Source organism: Kickxella alabastrina (assembly GCF_025024165.1).
Source record: "Kickxella alabastrina strain RSA 675 chromosome Unknown BX661scaffold_29, whole genome shotgun sequence".
NCBI classification, from domain to species: Eukaryota; Fungi; Kickxellomycota; class Kickxellomycetes; order Kickxellales; family Kickxellaceae; genus Kickxella; species Kickxella alabastrina.
Genome location: NW_026251500.1, coordinates 83,366 through 106,130, shown reverse-complemented (window position 1 = coordinate 106,130; position 22,765 = coordinate 83,366). Strand labels below are relative to the sequence as shown.

Genomic DNA, 22,765 nt, shown 5'->3' with positions numbered 1-22,765 from the left:
AAAAAGATTCAATAAAAGACAGGTGCAGTGGCTACGCTTGTAGAAGGTAAAAAGAAAATGTGAAGAATGGAAATATTCAGTTGGCAAACGTAAATTTTTTTGGGATTGAGATGGTATAAAGAAGAATAAAAGCAGTCGCGAGATACGTTTACCCTCATTTTATGTTTTGTTAGGAACAGAGTATATGCACAAAAAAAATCTGCCATCTTTTCACCTATGTAAAAAATGTTCTTGATTTTTTTCTTCAACTCTGCTCACTTGTCTATCTCAGCATGCCCAGCGAATAATATTGCAACTCAAAATTGGCTTCTAAAGAAGTAAATATATATCTTGACAAGAAATAAACAAGAGAGTGCCTATTACAATAGAAATGGCACCTTTTCTAATTTCTATTACACTTTAGTCGGAATCTCGATCTGTTTGGCTATACACAAATATCAACTATAAAACTGTATTCACACTTTTTTTTTACTTTTTTCTTCGAAACAAACCCTGATGAAAATCTCTATGCAAATCCTGAACAAAAAAATAATGAGAAAGAGAAGGATTGTCATTTGGCTTAGGGAAGTCTTGTATTATTCATCTCTATGTAAAGTGCATAATTCAAATGCACATTTTTTTGGACGAAATATACCACTAATCGTTTTGTTTAAATTCATGTGTAAATAACTATTGCGCACTCATTATTAAGCTGCGCACATAACTGGCTGCTGTACACTAATATTGCTCACAATACACAAAGCTCATATCAAACACTCCTCCCACAAAATAAATACAATGTCTGCAGTTGCATTGCTTGATGCAACTGAACGCATGTTGTAGATACTTAAAGAAAAGATCTGGTTTCAATCTCATGATTGGACGATGATGCAAACTCAATAAACTTGTGCACAACAGGACAAAAGAAGCAAGGGGAAAGGAACCAGTGACGAGCCCCTCTTCCAAAAAAAAACTATTTTTTTATCCGTTGTTGAAACAGATCTATAAATAACTATGTTGAATAAGCAACATTACCACGCTGTTTTTTTTGGTATATATTGAATAATGTAATTTTAAAAAACCTAAATCTGTGAAATTTATTTAAAAAAAATCGACAAGGCACAATGGGTAGTCATAGCCAACTATTGTGTCGAGTGAAAATATAGTTGGTGAGCTTTTTCACTTGAGCACAACATTTATAAAAAAAGCATTGTGTGCATGATGTGTGAAAAATATAAAAAAAAGAATAAAGGGGATATGCCGATCACTAAAGCGCAATTTGGCCTTTCTGGCCGATGACATGGTGTTTTTTCTTCTGCTTCATGTGTTTATGATTGGCAGCAAACTCAGTTGTAATTTTCAAAATTACACAATAATTGAAGTTGAAGGACGTTGCCTTTTTTTATTTCAACTATTATTTCCAACCACCAAAAAAATAAAACAGCAAGTGCAATTGCAAGTACAATTCCAATCAATAATCTGAAAATTAAAGCAGATTAAATCCAGCCAGGGAAACAGGTTAAAAAAAACAGCCTGGCAGCTTTAGACATAACTTGTTTCTTGTTTTGCGAAAAGTACTCGTATATATAATAAATTATTAAATTAATTCAAATTTGAACATATACAATTAATGCTTTTTCAAGAGCAACACAGGATGTTGCTCACATCAATCGACGTCATTTTATTAAAGTGGTGCGAGTCATTGTCCAAGCCAAGAAACGTAGACACGCCCAAAAAAGCCACGGCTGCTACAGTTGCCAGTGACCATTTGCGTATAACATCGTTCTTGTCCAAAATCGATTCGGTGGATATTGGGGTATAACCGCATCCATTGTCATTGGATTTGTAAAGTCCATCAATATATTTGCCTTTGCTGTTGTTGCTGGCCAAGGTCATTGCATCAGTGTTGTTTGGTATTAATGATGATGCGGGTGCGCGCATCATCAACAGCTTATGTAGCTGTGCCGGGGTAACTTCAAGCTCTATAGTGCGTCCACCGCCAGATGCCGAGCTCCGCGTATCAGAAACCACCCTTCCCAGTCGAGCTGCCTTCCCCTCCCACTTGACGCCTCTCGTAACCAGATCCGAACCAAACGCGTGTACGAGAGATTCCGCAACCCTAGTGGCTGACTGAAGGGCACCCTGCAGCTCGTTAATTATATGCGCATCCCTGTTATCCGCATAGCTGGTGTTGGAAATTGAGTCCTTGAGTATGTACTGTAGGGGATCGATGAGTGTCGACTCACCCTTGACAACATGGATTGGGTATCCTTGTTGTATCAATGGTCTGTTGTTTTGCGGGGTTTGTGGCTGGATGAGTAAGTGGGTGTTTGCGTGGAATCTGTGGCTGGCGAGAACACTGGCATGGCGGCATTTGTATGTTAGTGCGGCACTGCAAGCCGCTGCAAAATGCCATATTTGGGTACTATGTTTGGCAATGTCTTGAGAAATTGACGAAACGAGCATTGAAGATGAAGAGTTGAAAATACAATAATATAAAAATACAAAAAAAGATGAGAAGATAAAAGATGAGAAGATGAATGACAAAAAGTTGGAAGCTATACAAAAAAAGGGTTTTACTTTTAGCTTTTGGGAGATGGATAAATTACTTTGCGGCCTTTATATAAAAAATTTTAAACATTGTACAATTGATTTTGGGAAAGAATAAAACATACGTTTTTTTTTTACTTTTGTTTGTTTAGGTTGATTGGGCAGAAAAATAAATGGTCCGATTGTGAGTGGCATGCCCGCGGAAATTCCGGAATCATACCACCTTATTACTCTAGCCAGTATTAAGAAAACATGCAATTTTTATAAATAAAAAAGGGGGGCATCACTTGATTACGACCACGATTATTATTTAGTAGTCTGTACATATAAACTGAAAATTGAAACGCCACACGGGGGACGCGGGGGATGTATTCCAATTAAATTCAACATCCGAATAGGATAAATTTTGCAGTCTGGATATTTTGAATTTCACTTTAGTTTCATGGCATGACATGGTGTGGACTGATATCAGCTGAACCGAACACCATTGAGAAATAAAATGTGGAGCCCGATCATTTCATAATTTGTATTATCCGAGCAATCAAAAAAAATGAACCGAAACCGAAACCGAAACCAAAACCAAAACCAAAACCGCCACTGCCACTGCCACTGCCACTGCCACTGCCCCCAAAAAGAAAGAAAAAGAAATAGCTCATATTTTTTGTTTTTAAAGTGGCAATTGCAATTTTTTTACGCACAAAAGAAGGCGTTGATTTACGAACGAATGAAAAAATTGTTTTTTTCTTGTCGGAGACCAGAAATATATGCAACATGGATGCATGTTCACTTTCTTTCAAGCCAATTTTAAAAGTAAGATAAAGAGGATGGTTGATCCCAAAAAGACCATTGTTGTCGCTCGCAGATCACATAATTTTTGTTGTTATTACAAAGGAGTAAGCGATGATTGTAAATAAATAAAAAATAAACACAATTGCAAACAGCAGAAAACAAGAAAAAAAGGACAATGGTCAAATAAAAATAAAAAATACCCACACATTTTTTCAAACTCCATACCGTCCCAAAAAATAAATCCCTTTTTTGTGCATTACAAACATACCATTTTCCTTTTTTAGTTTCACATTTAATATTTTTGTTACTGTTTTAATTCGTCGTCTTTATTCTTTTATACCTTTTTTCCTTTAATATCACGCAATTAATGAACCCCTCCTATTCAGTCAGCAGCAGCGCAGTAGACAAAATATCCCAACGACGGCGCCGGCGCCGTCGGCGCATAAGCAATATGGGGCTAATGTCCGTAGCCAGCAGCGGACAACTACGCAGCATGCATCAGCGCCAACACAGCTCATCAACCAACAACATGTCCTTGGCCGACTCCATCTGCTCAATAGAAACAGAATTCATGCCGCGAATGAGCGGCGGAATCGGACGGCCGAGCATGGCGCATAAAAACAGCAGGCCGTTTTTAGACACCGGGCTGAAGATCCGCAAGCGGCTGAGGGATTTGAAGCGCAGACTGCCGATGGCGTCCAAGGGCGTGTATGGGTCGAAGGGGATTACAAACAATAGCGTTGGCAGTTTTCTCAGCGACTCCAGTGACGTGTTTGTGGATGCAAAGGGGGATCCAGACTACAGGCTGCCACGCAACCTGAGGCCGTCGTCGTTGTTCCACCTGAGGGTGCGCTATGACACTATTCGCGTCGGCACAGGCGATGGGCCCGCGGGGCAGGACCCCGGGTCATTGGGGTGCTCTGGATCCGGCACGGATTTGGGCCGAAGCAGCGGCGTCGGCGGCAGGCTGGATGACGGCTCCGGCGAGGATACGAAGTTTGCCTTTTCGCCGTCCATAACGTCAGTCATCAACAAGCGCATTGCGCCGACAGCGCCGCATAACCTGCCGCCAATGCCAGCGACTGCGCACCCAACCGGCCACTTTCCATCAGGCATCCGATGCCCCGAGCCCGTGTCTGCGCCCAAGCAGGCGCTTCTGCTGAGCTACGACATGGGTCGGCAGGAGGGCGGACTGCGGTCAATCCAAACGGCCGTTGACAGCCTCCCATACTGCTGCTGCTGCTCGCACCGCCACTTTAACAGCTACGGGGTGGTGAGTAATAGCAGTTGGAACAGTAGCCGTGGGCATCTGTCGCCGTTGCACTCGCTGATGCCGTCGTTCACGGGAAATGCCCAGTTTGTGCATACGCAGGCGGGGCCGGCGCTGGATATTTCTGAGCCAATGGGGATGCCTCGGATGTGCCCCTGCCACGGGCAGACAGAGATGGGCGGAGAGGTTTGTGAGCCGCCGCTGCCGGCCATGCGAATTCGCTTACAGCCTCGGGCGGCTACGTCACCGTCGGTGGTGGCTGTCTACGGTGACTCGTCGGTTACTGATGGAGGCTCCCAGGATGGCGTGTCACGTACTGCGAAGAAAAGCGGACGAGTTGCAGAAAAAGGTAAATACTGAAATCGGTGTGAATTAATGCTTGCTCCACCCCACGCTTGATGTTGACGCTTTGTGTGTATGCGTGCTTGTTTTGTGATTGCGAATTTTATTATTGTGCTTTTCATTTTTTTTCATTTTTCTTCCCGCTTGGATACGGAAGGTCTTTGTCGTTTCAGCTTGGTTTTCTTGCCGCACAACAAGCCTTTTTTTGACACAAGCCCGAAAAACAAAATAATTGTTACCGTGTCATTTTCTTCTTCTTCTTTCTACTTCTTTGGCACCATTCATTTGGGGTGGTATTGGCATCAGCATCGGCATTGATATTGCTATTGACACCAACGCTGACGCCAACGGACAAATACTGCTTTTTTTTGCATTTTGGTTCCAAAACTCGGTTCTTACTAATTTTTTGATAACTGCTTTGCTCTTTATAAAAAATACCATTTTTTGTATCTCTAGTTCTCTGCGAGCGAAAATCTTACTCAGCCATCAACTGCCATCGCACGCCATTGGCCAACACAGTCAAGGTCAGGAAAAGCCAGCCAAACTTTGTACAGCCCGAATACCTCCGCATATCCGAGACATCATCAGCCATACCCAGCCCCAGCCCCAGTCACTCAGCATCCCAGGTATCCAGCAACCACCTGCTTCTATCGGGTATTGACTCTGGATTTGTCTCCCAACGGGTCTTTGTAGTGCATCCAGGCTCGGTACCGCCGACACGCTCCGAATTTCAACAAATAATGGGTACAGCCGAGTTCTTGGAAAAAGAAAATGAAGAAGCTTCGCGGAGTCTCTTGGCAGCCTCAATACGGTCGGTGAGAGTCGTGGAGGGAGAAATCACGACGGCTTTGGGGGCTAATCTTACGCAGTTGGCAGAAGATCTTGCAAACTTTAGACTTTCGGCAGTGGGGAGGCCAGAGTCTCAGTCAGATAGCTGCTCGTTTTGCACGGCCATGTCCAATTTGACTGCTGAAGATAGTAGTGGCGAGGATCTCATGCACAGCTCGGACGACGAACACAAACACGAACACGAACGCGAACACGAACACAAGCACGGACAGAATGATGGCGAGATTAAAATCGAGATCAAAACAGAGCGGTTTGAACACGAGTTGGACAAGGAAGCTATGTCGCAGGATCTGCACACGGACTCGCCCGCCAAAGGGTACGGCGACACGCCCTGGGAGACCAGCATGATGCCCGACGAATATAAGGCATGCTGGGACCAGCCCAAGCGCCAAGACTCGCCCACATCACCGGATGATTTCAGCCCGGAATGGACTGAGCCGGCATCGCCCGACCCGGAGACCGCCGAGAGCGACCGCATCACTCATGCGGACACAAACATCGATGGCCACTCGTTTGTTGCACCCGAGGCCACAATGCAGTTGCCTGCGTTTCACATGCCTACTCCGGTTGTTTTGTCACCGCAGACGCCCAAATCGGTGCCCGTCGTGGAGCAGGCGCGCAGGGCGCGGCATCCAGTGTATAAGTTTGGCTCGCTGGCAAACGAGACCTTTGAGGGCGGCAGGCATCAGGAGGCGTTTGACCTTTACTCGTGGGCGCTGCTTCTGCTCAACCCGCAAGAGGGCACGATGACCCGGGATTTGCTGGCGAGGCCGTCGGTGGTCAAAGAGCTGGAAAAGCTGGGATGGCGATGCTCTGTATCTTTTGCCGAAAGGGAGCCTCTGGAGTGGTCGAGGGAAAATATTTCGAGGATCTCAGGCATTGGCAAAAGGCCGACCAAGGCCGAGTTCAAGTACGAGACCAGGACGGAGGTGGCTGTTGAGCCCAGGGCGGAGGCCGGCATAACTTCGAATGCGAACAACGGCGACGTGGAGGACTCGGACAGGAACGAGCCAATGGCTGGCCGCAAAACCTGGCTGTCCTTTTCGCGGTCCACTGGCGGTTGGTGGTCTAGCAGCCGTCGTGGACAGCAGCAGCATGCGCCTCCGCCAATCAAGGTTTTCAACAGCGACATTGAAGCCAATGCCGTTGCTGCTTCTGCATCCGCCACTGCCACCGTCATTGTCAACGAGCCACTGCCTGCGGGCCTGGTGCAGACGCCCAGCGGCAAGTACGAGTTTTCCAGCGCGCTTCTCGAGCAAATCAATAACCCGGCTTTCTCGCCGCTGGCCACTGCGGCACCAGAGCGGCGGTCCAACGGCGGCCTCGACCACGTGCCTGATCCATGGTTTATGGCTGCAGGCGATGAGAAAACTGATATCACGGCGCTGCTCTACAGCAACCGCTCGGCCGCCGCCTACGCGCTGGGCAAGTATCTGGCGGCCGCAACCGACGCCTCGCTCTCCATTTCGCTGCGTCCAACGTGGGCCAAGGGCCACTTTCGCCGCGGCGAGGCGCTACTTGCCCTTGGCCGCGTGCGCGAGGCCCACGCAGGCTACCGAAAAGCAGCTGCTCTGGAGCCACACGATATTCACGTGCGCGTAAGTTGTGAGCGGGCGCGTATTTTGGCACAGAACGAGTCAATGGGCCTGCGGGTCGTTCAGATGCTGGCTGGCCGAGACTTTGCCTTGAAGCCGCGCGGACTGCACCCGATTAGAGCGGGTATTTTCCGGTTTGCCCAGGGCATGCAGAACTTCATTTATCTGATCGCCGACGAGGAGTCGCGCAAATGCGTCGTTGTCGACGCTTGCTGGGACGTCGATGGTATTTTGGCAGTCATTGAGCGCGAAAAGCTTTTGTTGGCTGCTGCCGCCGTGACCCACAGCCATTTTGACCATACTGGCGGAATGCCGCCGCCGCCCTTTGCGTCGCTGCGTATTCGTGTATCTGGCGTTGCCGAACTCAAACGTCGTATGCCCCATCTGCCCCTTCTTGTTCACCCGCTGGATATCCCCGATATTATCGAGTCCAACCCGCAGCTGCAGCCGCGTCATTTTACACCGACGCCCAACGGGTTTTCCTTCCGTCTTGGGGACCGAACGGACCTGCATTTCATGCACACTCCGGGTCATACGCCTGGAAGCCAGTGCGTGTTGGTCAACGGGTGCCGCCTGTTTAGTGGCGATACTTTGTTCCCTGGCAGTTGTGGTCGCGTTGATCTGAAGGGCGGGTCGTTGCCGGATATGCTGGAAAGTTTGAGAACTAGATTATGTGCGGTTCCGGACAATACTATTGTGTATCCGGGTCATGAGTATGGCGGGGAGTGGACGTCGATTGGGAGAGAAAAAAAAAGAGGCTTTTTGCGCCCTGATGCTCACCCTGGGTGCTCTCGCCATAACTCTGTGGATGTTGCCAGGGCTGCAAATAGTGCCAATGCAACAGTTGCGGTGTAGTTATAATGTCTTTTTTCTAACGTGTAGATGAAAAAAGATTGAGAACCGTTGAAAAATTTTCAGTTGGAATTGGTTTAATAATTATCAATAACGTTCAAATATGTGCGACAAACACACTAATCAGAATGTTGAGAAATGCACATTCCTTTATGTTTATTATTGAATATATTATATCAAATCAAAAAATAAGTAATATATTATTCATTAGAGCCCATTAAGCAAAACAGTCCTTTCATATATAGTTGATCCGTAATTGCATTTGCCGCGTCATATCCATAGCCTATGTCAACATTACTTAAATGAGGAAACCTTGATTCATAGTCTTTTACAAACTTTGCTAGCATCTGTCGTGCTCTATAAAAATGTGGGTCTAAATCGATATATTCAAGTCTTAAAAATTACTTACTAAACTGAAAAGGAGGCAGCGCTGTAAACATCATGGTATTCCTTGATGTCAGCCAGCAATAACAGAAATGTGTATAGTGGCCATGAGGGCGATCTTGATTCTTGAAAAGGGAAGATAGTGGCTTGAAATGTGTGTTGGGCACCACATAGATTACATTCCAAATTAAAAAATGTATCTAATGAAAAAGTTGTTTTTAGCCATTTATTTAAAAATACGAATAAAAATAAGTTCAAAAATAGAATTTACTTTAAATGGACCTATTGTTGGTCATTATGTTCACTATTTTAAACTTTCTAAATAAGAATAATGTTTCCAAAAACAATATTGTATAGGTTATATTATTGCTCACCATTAAATATTCAAGTCGACTAAATATCCATGCACTCGATTGTGGTGCCGATGTTTCTTAATGTATTATATATATATTGCAAGATTAGCAAACACATCACATTTTATTTTTGCTATGCAAACTTAAACTCAATAAACTACCTTATAAACTCACTTGTTAACTAATATATTTCTACAATTGCTCCCAAGCAATGTTTGCCACGTGTGGATGCAAGTCCTTGTACTCCTCGACAAACGACATGTGATCAAAGCCCTCATCCACCGAAAGGTTGAATTTCTTTAGCGATGGAGTAGCCAATATCAAATATTTGAAGCTGTCAAAATTTGCTTCTTTGCAATCATCATCGATTGAGGCATGCAAGTATAACTCGTTGATGTTGGTAGATATTGGTTCAACCTGGTCAAGCCTGGGCTCAAAGGCCTTGTCAAGCAGAATAGCAATCGCCTCCAGCTTGGTCAGTTTGGGCATTCTGGCCAGCATATCCACAATTGCACCAAGCTTAAACGAATTGTATACTGTAAACATACGAAGGTTAGTCCATTCAATGCGCCGCGAATCCCATTTTTGCAAACACACGTCTGTGTCCATATGTATAGAGAGTCTCAGCTCTGCGTGGCTTATTTTGATTGAGCTTCCAAAAAATGCGTTTGTTGCCTTGTAGAACGCGTCCAAGTTGGCATCAGGATCTAGACTTATATCAACCGTGCATCTGTCAATACGTGCCTTGCTTGCATTAGCCAATAGATTAAGCATGCTGTGCGATCCACAAATATATGCATTCTTTAAGTGCCTGAACTCGATAGAAGCGTTCAAAAGCCCAAAGTTGTTACCAATTTCGTGAAGAGTAATCTCATTTAGTTTGGGCATGCACAGCGCAAAATATTCTTTGCTGCTTGTTTCGGAATTATTTTTGTCTGCTAGCGCGGGTTCATCTTCCATGTCGAAGTGGAGCACATCCAATTTTTTCAAGCTGCTGAAAGTAATACTCGTCGAATTCCCATTATTGCTTGCAAAGCTCTTCCACGAAACGCCGCTAATGTCTCCTGTCAATTTAATTGACTCAATATTTGTTGCGTTGATTTTTGGCAGGGCCTGTTTTCCATTTATGTCCAAATTGACACTCAGGTGCCTAAGCTTGGGCGAAAACGCATTGGCTGTCCACACAACTGGAATACTGCAATCGTAGCTTATTAGTTGGTAAGCGTAGCCATTGGAAACAACGCTGCAAAATTGCTTTAAATGCCTGTAGCTGCAACCGAAGAACTGCATGGTCAAGTTATTGACGTTGGGCATTGCCTTGACCATGTATTCGGCAAACGCGGATGTAGCTTGCATATATTCATCGCTGTCAATGATATCCAAAACATTGGAAATGTCGTATTTCTGGAACCATATGTCTACACTCCTGACACAAGGCCACTGGCCAGAGCCGCATCTCATTATTTTTTTGAATCTGGGGACCGTAGCATTATTAATCCACATATTCTTCAGTCTGGGGCACAAAGCATTGAGTGTACCCTGTTTTTTCTGCTGCTCCTTCTGGCTGCTTATAAATTGCTGGCATTCCAAAGCAACGTACTCGTTTTCACTACCTTCCTCGTTTTCAATACTCTCACTGTATTTGATTTTCAAGGATTCCAAGCGCTTAAAGCATATATTCTCAGCTTTCGAATCGTTCTTTAGTATTTTCTCCCATGCAAATGTGGGATGTACATTGATCAAGTCCAAGTATTCCAGTGTTTCAAAAAGCACATTTGGAAGGCTCTGCAAAGTATTCAACTCGAGATTCAGCGACAAGTGCGTGAGCTCGCCGGAAAACTGCGTTGCAGTGAATGTTATTGGGAAAGAAATGTTGACGAAAACAAGCTGGTCAATGTAAAGGCTAACCAACTCATCGTAAAATGGGATCTTGCTATTACAAGCATAACAACCTATATTTAACTCGGTCACATTGGGAATATGCTGCTTTATACTGGCTGCCAGATTTTTGCTGCGCTGTATCAGGAGGGTATTGAAATCATCGCCCGAATCCTTGTTAAATTCACTGATGTCAATGTGAAGCTGTGTAACGTGTGGGCACTTTAACACCTTGAAATCCATAAATTCTTTTAGCATGCCAAATGTCGGGACTGTGACGCTCAACTCCCGGAGAGCTGGGAACTGCAATTCATTCGAACTCCAAATGCTTCGCACATCAGAACTTTCATCCAATTCAAGATTCAATTTGCGCAGGCTGGGAAACACAATGGTTTCCGCCTGCTTCGTATTTACCAGCTTGCTCCAAGAAAACGCGCTAGTGACATTGCTTAGCACCAGCATCTGCAGCTTCTGACAGCACACGTGTGGGATGTAGCCCATATGGTTCATATTGATATTGAGCGTTGTGAGCTGAGTAAACTTGGCTGGCTCTACTGACTCGGCAAGCGTAAATGGTTCATAGCTGTGCAAATACTTTAAATTGCGCGAATACATTTGTGACAATAAACCAGTTATATCAAATATGGGGGGTACATTATTATGATACGTCATATTGTCCAGCCTATCCACACCTGGCATATACTTTGCCATTTGCCGAGTAAATTCATTTGCATTGTCCATAATATCAGACTGAGATTCGCTGCCAATGTCGCTATCGTCGTTGTCCAGGTAGCCGCTGATGTTGAGTATGCTGACTCTGCTCCAGTCACTCGTTTCGAATGAGAATATTGAATTTGCTTCGGCGAGCAGGGAACGATAATATTCAAAATGATCAATCTCGATGGTCACAGTTTTTACCAGGTGCGTGTTTCCAGTAGCCTTGACCAGCCCAATGTTGGTATTAACGAGCTTGTCTTCGACAGTGGTGTCATGCGAGTGCTTAACAAAACCAAAACTGTGTTTTTTAGACCCATCAAGTATGGCATTACAATAGACCAAGCTAGTGGCCACTTCTCTCCACCTGCGGCAGACGCCCAGCAGCGGCAATCTGTCTGCCCACACGTCGATATCGTGTCTGCCAGTGTTAATGGCTACATATAGAATGCGGTTGAGAATGACAAATGGAAGCTGGCTAAAGCAAGGCATAGCAAAAGAAATAATATTGATAGCAATAATATTGTTGTTTAAAGCGGTTGAACGTGTTGTAAAAGTACAATATTTTAAATAGTAATTGTTAAAATGATAAATTGCAAAAAATGGAAGAGAAAAGTGAGTAAAAAGCAAATGCTCACATTGCACATAAAAACAATTGGCAGCGGCTGGACTAAAATAAATTGCAAGACAGAAACAAATAAAGCAAACTTGGCATGCGTGTGTCTGCTTTATTAAAAATAAAAATCAATTAAAAAGATACTCATTCAATTTTTTCTTTTGGGAATTAAGCGCGCAAAAAAGCAAAGCAATATCATTGGTATGTTTCTTTGTTCCTTTGTACAATAGTCTTTCTTGTTATTTGTGTGTTCAGCTACCAAAACAAAAAGGGCTAAAAGAGCCAAAAAAAACAAGTATACTGGTATTTGGAGAAACAACAATTGAGTTGCAGGCGTCAGGACAAGCTACCAGGCACACAGCTCTAAGAAAGGTTTACATTGTATGAGCTGGATACGAGTGTAAATAGCTGCGAGGAGCGGCTGAGGAGGGCTGGTTTTGGCATTTGAAATATAATAAGTAAGCAATGAGCGACGAATAAAATAAAATTAAGTACAACAATATGAGCGTCAAGCAAAGTGCAGCAACGGGTGCCAATGTAAGCAATAAATATATCTTTAAGCGTGAATAGCACAGAAACTTGTATTTAATAGAAAAACAGCGAGAATATAGGTGTTGCGCAGCCTGAAGATATGGAAGCTGGATTTCGAGGTTGAGAATCATGAAGCAAGTTTCTATCTGCATGCCGATTGATAGGGTACTAATTGGATTATGCAGGCGTAAATTAGTGAGGCATAATAATGATGTCTAGACATGCTCCCCATTTTGCAATGCACACGCGTGAGTGCACACACACGAAAACCACAACATTGACTTGTCAAGATACCGGTCTGATCGCAGAAGATCCAGTTTTCGCCAACAGAGTCCAAAATTGGCAATGTGCACAACAAAGGTGACGAGACACATATATAGGACGAGGCCGGCCCTAGTTCTACATTCGATTCCCTTGGTAATAAAAACTATAACAAAGCCTAAACACACTTTTAACACTAGGTGACTAGTGCTCCGCTCAACTCAAAGCACCTTCAGCACTAGACAACTAGTACTCCCCTTAAATCACAACAGTGGGATGTCAGTTTATAGAGGTTTTTATTACCAATGCAACCAAAAGGATAACTGAGGCTGATCTCGTCTTATATATATGTCTCGTTGCCTTTATTGTGCACTTCACCGATTGTGCACTCCGTTGGTGAGAACTGGTTCTTCTACAGACAGACTAGTAACTTGGCGTATCAATATTATGATATTTGGATGTACACATTCATACGTGTGCATTATTAAATGGGGGGGGCATATCAGAGGGTATTATTATTATGTCCCCTTATTTGATCCTGCATGGTACCATCTATGCCCTGTCAATTAGCATGTTGATGGAAACTCGTTTTACGATTCTCAACCTCGACATCCACTTTCATATCATCAGTGTGACATCAATTATTGCAATGTCACGGGACACTCGCAATTGGGAAATTGCGATTGTTTATGATTGCGATTTCTATTTTCACGGGCGATAGTTTCGAATAGATAAGTGGAGCTCTGGAAGCTCCCTTATAGTGTATTTTTAATAAAATTAGTTAGTACGAATAAGTTTTATTACAATCAGACTACTCAACACATTGATTTGTTAAATGCAAATGTAACCCCGTATAATGAGCAGAAATCAACATGAAGACAGCCATAGTGCGTATGTAGCATTTGGGTGTAGATCTAGCATTTGTCTAATTAATTATATATGATCGGTTGATTGGGGCTGATATTTAAATGGTCTCTCTACAAAAAAAAAATTGTGGTCGCACAAGTTAGTGTAAGTTTTTTTCTTCAGGTAAAGTAATATAACTTCCATTTTTTATGATACTGGGAGCGGAAATAGCCCCAAAAATAGACATGGCCAATTGTCACTTGCATCTTTTTTATTCGCTCAGCGAGCAAGTGATATGTAAGTGATTGTATGCGTGGTATTCCACGTGCCACTTTGGATTGGCCTTTCCAGATACTTTATTTTCGCTTTACAATTCTCTCGGAGATTATTTTTTTGCTTGGCGTTTTTTTTATATTTTCTCCTATCACACTCTTGTTTTTTTTTTATATTTTCTCCTATCACACTCTTGTTTTTTTTTTTTTGGGGGGGGGGGGGGGAAGGAGAAAAGTGAGAAAGTGAGAAAGAGAGAATTCGTGGACCCTTTCTGCATTTTTGCATTATTGGTGGGAAGTGGTTTTTTTTATTTTGACTGCGCTTTTTTTATGCGCTTACTAAAAGGAAAACAAAAAAGTTGTTGGGCAGAGTAAGAAGAGTCCTTGCAGAGCATATACAAAAAATAAAATGATTCAGTCCTCGTGCCCCTTCCCTTCTCCCTGATAGTGGTAACATTTTTTCTTGGGTTTGTATATAAACAGGTTCAAAAAGCTCTGGCCAATTTATTTTTTATTTTTTATTTTCAAGTTTCTTTGTTTTTTATTTTTTATTTTCCTTTTATTTTTTAATTCTTTCAAATTCCATTTTTGCACACACTAACTAATTCAATACCAATATGAGTCTACTTTTCAAAACCACATCCCGCACTGCCACTACATATACACAGCGTCATCTCGCCAACAGCACTCGTTCAGCCAGCATACTCTCTCATGCAGCACATCTTCGCACACAAAACCAAAAACGCAACAACCCTGAGCAGCAGCAGTTGCTTCTATTGCATGGTGCCAAACAGCATCATCATCATCAACAGCAGCAGAGGGTGAATAGCGGTGTTTCGGGCTTATCGAGAGAGTGGGTTTTTAGACATCGTGGACCAGCTCCCGAGGCACCTCAGGCTATGGACATGTTGCAGTTTATTTTGGGCGAGCGGCCTTTGGCAAAAGGAGGGCCGGTGGCAGCGATGGAGAGCGAGAGGGAGGTGGCAAGGCGGCAGTTAGGCGAACTGAACGCCGTGGTTGTGAATGCCCAGGGGGTTATGGCTGCTCTGACAAAGTGTTCGGAGAAGTATTTGGCCAATGCAAGCATTGAGACTACCAAGGCTGAGGTTGCGACTGAGATTGAGGCTGAGGCCGTCACTAAGAAAAGCAAGTCTAGTTCTGCTACGGCTACGGCCACGGCTGCCACTGCTGCAGCTGTTGGTCTTGGTCTTGCCGGTGCCTTAGGATTTGCAGTGACTACCAACGGCTTTGTTCTATAATATCTCACCACACCACATTCCTTTTTTCTTTCATTCAAGCCTTTCTCCCCTTAAACGTTCACAAACCTACATACACTTTTTCTTTCATTTAAGATTTTACGCGTAATTTTTTCTTTTTCTCAATACAATCTTTTTGCTTTAATATTTGCCGTCACGCTTGTTGCTGCTGGAATCCCTGCGGCAACAAGCGTGACAATGCGAATTACATCATGCAAAGCCAGCCGCATACATGATGTTGAATATGCGTGGGAAATAAATAGCACGATGGTCAAAAAAAACTGCCCCAATAATAATTTCGCATTATTATTTTTGAGATCAAGTTCCTCTCCATCCATTTCGTAGCCACTGGTTTTTTTTACCCTGTGGGGGGAGGGGGGGGTCGAGCTGTTTGGTAGTAGTGGCTGCGATGATACGAGAAAAATGATAAAAAAGCATGCAGTCTTGTTGCACTTGGGCGCAGCATTCCGACCAATTGGCGGTCCTACCACAGCGCTTGAAAGCAAGGGTTGGGGCCACTCACCGAATTTGTGCCGATATAGGAACATCAGAATAAAAGTAAATGTTATAGACACGTGACACCCCCCACCCACCTTATGTGGATGGTAAAACAACAAATTTGAGTTTTTTAATTATGAATCTGTTTAAGCCGAACCAATCATTTAATTTAATCGCGGGTATTTGGATTTTTAGAAAGAATTGTTTATCTCGTTTCACTTTTTTCTTTTCTTTTTCAACGACATTGATAATTCCTTTTGGTTCTATGGGTTTTAGGTTTTGAATTATATTTATTTGAATTTCCAATTACAATGCTCAGGCTAGGGTCGTCTTCAATTGCGCGTCACCGCGCCACTCATGTCTTCCGCACTTTGTCAGCTCAAAAACGCACCATTAGCAGCAGCACTGGCACCATCACCGGCACCAGCTCCAGCTCCAGTACCAGCTCCAGCTCCAATGATGCATTTTCGAGCGGCAAAGATCTAGACACACACAGTTCGCCGTCAGTAACTGCATCCGAGGTCGATAAATTCCGGCAAATCAGCACAGCCTGGTGGGACACCCAAGGGCCCTTCAAGCACCTGCACACAATGAACACCGCTCGAATGCAATACATCCACAAGCGCCTCAGCGACTTCAAAACACCGACAGTCAAGGGGGCCAGTGCAGTGGATGTGGGGTGTGGCGGAGGATTGGCGGCAGAGAGCTTGGCGCGCATGGGCTTGCGTACGCTGGGGGTTGATGCGGCGCTGGAGAACGTGCAGGTGGCGCGGATGCACGCCCTGGAGGATGCCGCCCTGGCCCTGCCGGATCAGCTGGAGTATCGCCGGATGACTGCCGAGCAGCTGGTGGCCGAGGGCCGGCAGTTCGACTGCGTGGTTTCATTGGAGGTCATCGAGCATGTGGCCGATGCCCTGGCGTTTGTCCGCAGCCTGGTGCAGTTGGCGCGGCCTGGCGGGCTCGTCTTCGTGTCGACGATGAGCCGCACCGCGGCGGCAATGCTCATTGACGTGGTGGTCCCCGAGTATATCCTCGGCACCGTGCCGCGCGGCACCCATGACCACGCCAAGTTTCTGAAGCCGGAGGAGCTCAGGGAAATGCTGGAGGCGGTGGGCGCCGAGACTGTCGATGTGAGCGGGCTGGTTTTGGAGCCGCTGTCGAACTCCTGCCACGTGGTGCCGGCCGACTGGGGACTGCTGCGGAACATCGGCGTGCAAGCCAACTACATTCTATGCGCGCGCAAAAGAAAGCCTTGAAATCAATGGATTAAGTTAATACGATCAAATTTGTCTATTCTACAAAGTCGGCCTTGGCCGGCGTGATGCTGAGCGAGTGGAAGATGCCGCGCATTTTGCTCTCGTACCAGCCAAGCCTGCCCACGGGCACGACCGACACCACAGTGCCCGGCCGTCCGAATCTGCCCGTGCGGCCGGCCAGGTGGGCGTAACTAGCGGATGATTTGGGAATGTCCAGGATCAGCACCAGCGCCGTGCCAGGGATGTCCAAGCCGCGCGCAGCTTCCTCCGTCGCCAAGTACACCAGCCTGGGCTCCGCCTCCTTCCTTGCGGCGTCGTCGGCAGCGGGCGTCTTCTTTTGCGCCTGCTGCTGCTGCTGCTGGTGGTGCGTCACCATGTCCTCCGGCTGCTGTGCCGGCACCCCGAACGTATGCAGGATCTCGGCGAACTGCGCCGAGTTGGCGTCGGACCGCACAAATATCAGCGTCGGCCCTGAGGGCTGCACTGCGCGGATGACGTTGGCTGCCACCTCGGCCATCAGGTCCATCACGTGCGTTTGCGCCTGCGCCGACCGTCTGGAAACATCCGACTCCCACGGGTTCTCGTCCTCCGTGTCCCGGCTTCTCTGCTGCCGCCTGAAGCTGTCTGGGCCGGCTGCGGAGTCGGCGCTGGCGCTGGGGTTGGTTGGGTGGAGGTTTCGGATGGAGTGTTGGTTCTCGATTACCAGGCAGTGGTGTGTTGTGGAGGGCGGCAGCGTGATTCCTTGCTGGATGTCGATGGTGTGCAGCGGGTGCGCTGGCGATGTCCAGTTGCGCATGCGCAGGAAGGACCGCAGCTCCTTGTTGGCCGTGGCTGACGCCATGATGAGCTGGACGGCGGGCGGCGACTCGGCCACGCGGTCACGGGCACCGAGCCCAAAATTAACATTGGCGCCGCCAGCAGTGGGGCGGGTGGGCGAGAGCAGGTGCACGTCTGATTTCTTCTGCCATCCCCTGGCGTTCTGTTTCCGCATCCGCGTCTGCCGAGCGCCCCGCTCCTCAGCCTCTTTTCCAGCCTCAGCCCCAGCCCGAGCATCACCTGCGTCCTTTTGCTCATTGGGCGCTACGCCGACAATCCTCTCGACCAGCATCTGGCCCGGTCTAGGTTTCTCCCGCCTTAATTTGATTTGCTTCTCCGAGGCGTGTTTCCCAGGCAACTTCAACACCGCGTCAATCTCATCAACAACCACCCTAGCCAATCCACCAAACAACAGCCCCGTGTGTTCCCCCCTAGAGGGCTGGCTGAGGAGCTCAAGGAGTCGCCGGGGCGTGCCCAGGGTGATTCTGGGTATGCCGTGGCGGCGCAAAATGCCAATTTGATCTTGCTCGTAGGGCGTGCCGCTGACAAAACTCTGGATTAGCTTCTTGTGTGAAAGCGTGGGGAAAGGAGAGAGTAGCGTGTGTGCCCAGTGCTCGATCTGCAGGGCAAGTTCGCGGTTGGGCACGAGAAACAAAGTGCGCTGCTGTTGGTGCTGCTGCTGTTGGTGCTGCTGCTGTTGGTGCTGCTGCTGTTGGTGCTGCTGCTGTTGGTGCTGCTGCTGCTGCTGCTGTTGCTGTTGCTGTTGCTGTTGCTGTCGCTGGCTGGTTTCGTTTGCATATGGTTGGGTTTGCGCTTGGAGAGCCAGGGTGAGTGTCGCAAGGAGCATACCAAAGGTTTTTCCCGATCCTGTTTCGTGCCGAAGAAGCGTGTGATGGAGGTTGCTGCTTCCGCTGGTGCTGGGTTGGAGGATCGATTGGATTATGCTTGTTTGCATTGGTGTCGGCGTGTGGATATTGTAATGTGTGGATGCGCTTTGGATCAGACGAGCGTCTATGCCAAGTTCGGCGAACGTAGTGGCCGTGCCATTATTGTCATTATTGTCATTATTGCCATTATTGCCATTATTGTCAGTATTGGTGGTGTTGTAGCATCGGAGCTGCCTGCCGCATGTCCATACCGCCGTGTGTCTTTTGTTAGACAGCGCCGCGAACACTCTGAATTGACCTGCCATTGCTTCTTGTTCTCTCTAAAAAAAATAAAAAAATAGACAAAAAATTAAAGACAGATAAACTTACTATCGCACGACAAACCAAAAAAGCCTCATCTTTTTTATTTTACTCAAGAAAAAATAAAATAAAAGGTATTGAAAGAATAAAATGAACGGTGTTGATCAATTGATTTTTATAATCTGCTTAATATATATTTTTCCACTTCAGTAGATCCGTTTAGTCTCATACATACTGGTGATATTCTTGGGCTGATCAATCTCAACGTCACCGTAGATTCTCCCAGTCTCGTACATATCCACGGTATCCTTCGGCTTCGGCAACCCAAGCGACGCATCATTAACCACAACAGCCTGCTGCTGCTCTTGCTGGGCCTCAGGCTTAACCTCAGCCTCAGCCTTCTTCTTGTTGCCCTTATCCCAAGGGCTACCCTTCGCGCCCTTCACAGCAGCAACAGCAGCACCCTCGGCCTTAACTGCAGCAGTACCAGCCTCGCCTTCCTTATGCTTGCTCGCAATGCTCGACGCCCTGCCATCAGGAATCTTAACCAAAGTGACCAGCTGCAACTCGCTCTCCTTCGCAACCTTGTCCACAATAAAGTACCCAACGCGCTCAATCTGCAGAATCGCCCCCTGCGGCAACAGCGCAACATTTGCGTCAACAATCGCGGAATCCGCGTACTCGGTCTTGGGCGTCAGCACTGATTCGACGCTGTCATCCTCCTCAAGCTTCTTCTTAGTGATCAAATAGTCGTAGTCCACAAGCATCGCCTCAACAGGGTGCACAGAGGGGGACTGTGCCAGCCAGGTGATCTTCTTCTTGGTGGCCTTGACATCGCCCTCCAGGTGCAAGCGTAGAACAAGGTTGGTCACGGTTGAGCCCGTGCGGTCGATGGACTCGACAATGGCGTTGCCCCAGTCCATCAGCGTCAGCTCCTCGCCAACCTCGCATGCCGCGGCGTCCTCCTGGTTGATGAACAGCTGGGACGAAAACACCGTCTGCTTGGTGCCCAGCTCGGGGTTCTTCTTGTGCTTGGCCATCTCCTTGACGATCGGCTCCGCAGGGCCGTTGCTGAGGGAAGCAGGCACCAGGTCCTTCTTCAGCAGCGCCGTGTGGCGCGGAGTCACCGGGTCAATGATGCGCTTGTTGAGCGACCAGATCTTATCCCACTCCAAAAGCATATTCTTCTGCGACGCACCTTGCATCAGCACATACTGCCGCAGAGCCTCGATAGTCATTCCGCGGCGGCGAATACCGCGCACCGTGGGGAACCTCGGGTCGTCCCAGCCGGAGACAAGCCCCTGGTCAACAAACCATTGCAGCTTGCGCTTGGACAGGAGCGTGTAGACAAAGTTCATCCGCGAAAAGTCCATGATCTGCACTGGCCGCAGGTTAAGCGCCGGGAAGAACCACTCGTACTGCGGGTTGCGGTCGCGGTACTCCATCGACCGCAGAGCGTGGGTGACGCCCTCGATCGAGTCCACGATGGGGCAGCAGAAGTCGTACGTCGGGTAGATCTTCCACTGTGTGCCCGTGCGGTGGTGCGGCGTCAGGTTGCAGCGGTAGATCACGGGATCGCGCATCGCCTTGTTCGGGTTGTCAACGCTCATCTTGGCGCGCAGGCAGCATGTCTGGCCATACTCCGTCGCCTGCCGCATCAGCTCGAACCGCTCGAGATTCTCTTCGACGCTGAGGTCGCGGCACTTGGACGCAATGCCGGCACCGCGCTCCTCGCGCATGGTCTCCTGGTCGGTGTTGTCGACGTAGGCGTGGCCGCTGCGAATCATCTGCAGAGCATAGTCGTAGATCTTGTCAAAGAAATCACTGGTATGCGAAACCAGGTCCGCCTCGACGCCCAAGAGGCGCAGATCCTCGACGATGCTGTCCTCGAACTCGACCTTCTCCTTGGACGGATTCGTGTCGTCGAACCGCACAATCAGCTTGCCGCCGTTGGACCTGGCAACGTGCTCGTTGAGCAGCACAGCCTTGGCGTGGCCAATATGCAGGAAACCGCTGGGCTCTGGGGGGAACCGCGTAACAACGCGGCCGTACTCGACGTTCTGCAGACCCAGGTCAAACGATCCCTGGTCAGCGGCCTTGGCAGTCGTGGTCGCCTGCTTGTTGGCCTGCTGGTGCAGCTCCGCCAGCCTGGTCACCGCCGGGTGCGTGTTGACTTGGGCGTACCACCTGATGAGATGGTCGCCGAGGATCTCAGGCTTGGTCTTGAGGTTGCGCTGGAAAATCGCCGAAGCACGCAGCGCACCCCAGATAGCCAGGTCGGCCTGCGTCGGGGCATAGCCGGACACAAACGAGCGCATCACCAGGTGGTGGTCCAGGTGCGCGAGCGCCGCCTCAAAGTCCTTGTAGTTCGACACGCTGAGCTTTTCCTGCGCAAACTGGATCCACTCCTGCTGGTCAGCAGTGGATGGAAGCCTGCTGAGGATCGCCTGGACTACGCTGGGCTCGCCGATGGTCTCTTGTCCGTTCTGAACAAGCACGGCGTTGGCTGCCTTGTCTTTGCCCTTGAGCGATGCGCCCTCGTGCCAGCTGACGGTGAACGATCCCGGAGATGACTCGTTGGCAAACTCGGCGAGCGCGCCAGCAACTAGAATAAAAAACAATTACGATTTGAAATTAAAATTAGTTTTTGAGTGTCCGAATTTCATAAAACTCTTTTAAATTTTGGGTGCATTTGACAAAAAGCTTTGGAATTGAAAGGTTTTTCTATTTTATACTTACTATATGGAAGCGGTGTACCCTTCTGTGCCAATTGAATTGTGGCCATTTATTCTGTTCACTTGAATTTAATAAAGCTAATAATAAAGCCAGATATAATAAAAAAAACGAAAAACAAAGAGAAAAAACGGAAGATTTTGTGACACTGTTGTTGGGCAGCCCCCTTTTTCAAAATTTTTTTCTTCGTCAAGCTTGAGAAAAAATGGATCGTGATCAATATGTAAAAATAAAAAAATTGGACCAACAGGACTGGTACAATAATAAAATGGTGGTGAATCACAACCGTTTTTTAAAAAGTCGCGTGACAAAATAAGACGGCCAAAAACAATAAATTAACTGCTATGGCTTATTATTTACTCATTATGTGCTTCTTTGCATCCACCATCCACCAATCAACTGCACAGCCGCTGCCAAAAAGCTGGCAGCCGCAGCAAAAGTAATAGCCGGCATGTACTGCCCAGCCGACCCGACTCCGATAAACAGCCATCCGGCCACTAGGACCCCGACCACAGCACCCAAGGAGCAAACGCCAGCCCTAATCCACGCCTCAATCAAACCACCCGTGGCCAGCAGATCATCCATCAAGTGCACGCCAACGCTGCCAAGAAACAACCCATGGACAGCACAAAAGGCGTAGAGAAGGGCAGAGTTGGTGGCTCCGCTGGCAGGCAGCCAAAGACACCAAAGTGAGAGACTCAGGCCCAGCCGCGAGATGCCGTGAAGCAGAGGGGAGAGGTGGTAGTGTGGGATTAACAGGGCGCTGAGCACTGAGCACCAGAGTATAGTGGCCAGGTGCGTCGGGCTTCCAACTATGTGGGAGTGCATTTGTGCTGCGTAGCCGGGAAGGAATATCAGGGTGACTGGGTAGCTCATGTGGTGCAAAAGGTCGACGCTTATGAGCATGAGAAAGCCCTGCGAGCCCAAGGCTGACCGCG

General features: G+C 47.3%; 9 protein-coding genes across 9 annotated transcripts; 4 read left to right on the top strand and 5 right to left on the bottom strand.

Moving 5' to 3' along the window:
* Positions 1-1,539: 1,539 nt before the first annotated feature.
* Positions 1,540-2,659, bottom strand: BX661DRAFT_62912 (uncharacterized protein). Its single transcript, XM_051539334.1, has one exon. It carries the CDS (start codon positions 2,443-2,445, stop codon positions 1,618-1,620), a length of 828 nt encoding a protein of 275 aa, XP_051389079.1. The 5' UTR covers positions 2,446-2,659; the 3' UTR covers positions 1,540-1,617.
* Positions 2,660-3,589: 930 nt separating this feature from the next.
* On the top strand, positions 3,590-4,985 carry BX661DRAFT_62902 (uncharacterized protein). Its single transcript, XM_051539333.1, has one exon. It carries the CDS (start codon positions 3,686-3,688, stop codon positions 4,946-4,948), a length of 1,263 nt encoding a protein of 420 aa, XP_051389078.1. The 5' UTR covers positions 3,590-3,685; the 3' UTR covers positions 4,949-4,985.
* Positions 4,986-7,128: 2,143 nt separating this feature from the next.
* Positions 7,129-8,229, top strand: BX661DRAFT_146285 (beta-lactamase-like protein; the record flags this gene model as incomplete). Its single annotated transcript, XM_051533152.1, has 1 exon — positions 7,129-8,229. One exon carries the CDS (start codon positions 7,129-7,131, stop codon positions 8,227-8,229), a length of 1,101 nt encoding a protein of 366 aa, XP_051389077.1.
* Positions 8,230-8,948: 719 nt separating this feature from the next.
* BX661DRAFT_188184 (uncharacterized protein) lies at positions 8,949-10,438 on the bottom strand. The gene has a single exon (XM_051537371.1). The coding sequence runs from the start codon at positions 10,422-10,424 to the stop codon at positions 9,156-9,158; it is 1,269 nt and encodes a 422-aa protein (XP_051389076.1). The 5' UTR covers positions 10,425-10,438; the 3' UTR covers positions 8,949-9,155.
* Positions 10,439-14,554: 4,116 nt separating this feature from the next.
* On the top strand, positions 14,555-15,485 carry BX661DRAFT_188181 (uncharacterized protein). The gene has a single exon (XM_051537370.1). The coding sequence runs from the start codon at positions 14,699-14,701 to the stop codon at positions 15,338-15,340; it is 642 nt and encodes a 213-aa protein (XP_051389075.1). The 5' UTR covers positions 14,555-14,698; the 3' UTR covers positions 15,341-15,485.
* On the bottom strand, positions 15,401-15,982 carry BX661DRAFT_62894 (uncharacterized protein). Its single transcript, XM_051539332.1, has one exon. It carries the CDS (start codon positions 15,883-15,885, stop codon positions 15,460-15,462), a length of 426 nt encoding a protein of 141 aa, XP_051389074.1. The 5' UTR covers positions 15,886-15,982; the 3' UTR covers positions 15,401-15,459.
* A 164-nt stretch (positions 15,983-16,146) lies between these two features.
* On the top strand, positions 16,147-17,091 carry BX661DRAFT_146290 (S-adenosyl-L-methionine-dependent methyltransferase; the record flags this gene model as incomplete). The annotated part of the gene is made up of 1 exon (XM_051533153.1): positions 16,147-17,091. The coding sequence occupies one exon, from the start codon at positions 16,147-16,149 to the stop codon at positions 17,089-17,091; it is 945 nt and encodes a 314-aa protein (XP_051389073.1).
* A 34-nt stretch (positions 17,092-17,125) lies between these two features.
* Positions 17,126-19,099, bottom strand: BX661DRAFT_200629 (P-loop containing nucleoside triphosphate hydrolase protein; the record flags this gene model as incomplete). Its single annotated transcript, XM_051538435.1, has 1 exon — positions 17,126-19,099. The coding sequence occupies one exon, from the start codon at positions 19,097-19,099 to the stop codon at positions 17,126-17,128; it is 1,974 nt and encodes a 657-aa protein (XP_051389072.1).
* An 83-nt stretch (positions 19,100-19,182) lies between these two features.
* BX661DRAFT_156505 (tRNA synthetases class I, catalytic domain-containing protein) lies at positions 19,183-22,057 on the bottom strand. Its single transcript, XM_051533275.1, has 2 exons — positions 21,834-22,057; positions 19,183-21,699 (listed from the first exon to the last, which is right to left on the bottom strand). The coding sequence occupies exons 1-2, from the start codon at positions 21,877-21,879 to the stop codon at positions 19,301-19,303; spliced, it is 2,445 nt and encodes an 814-aa protein (XP_051389071.1). The 5' UTR covers positions 21,880-22,057; the 3' UTR covers positions 19,183-19,300.
* Positions 22,058-22,765: the final 708 nt, after the last annotated feature.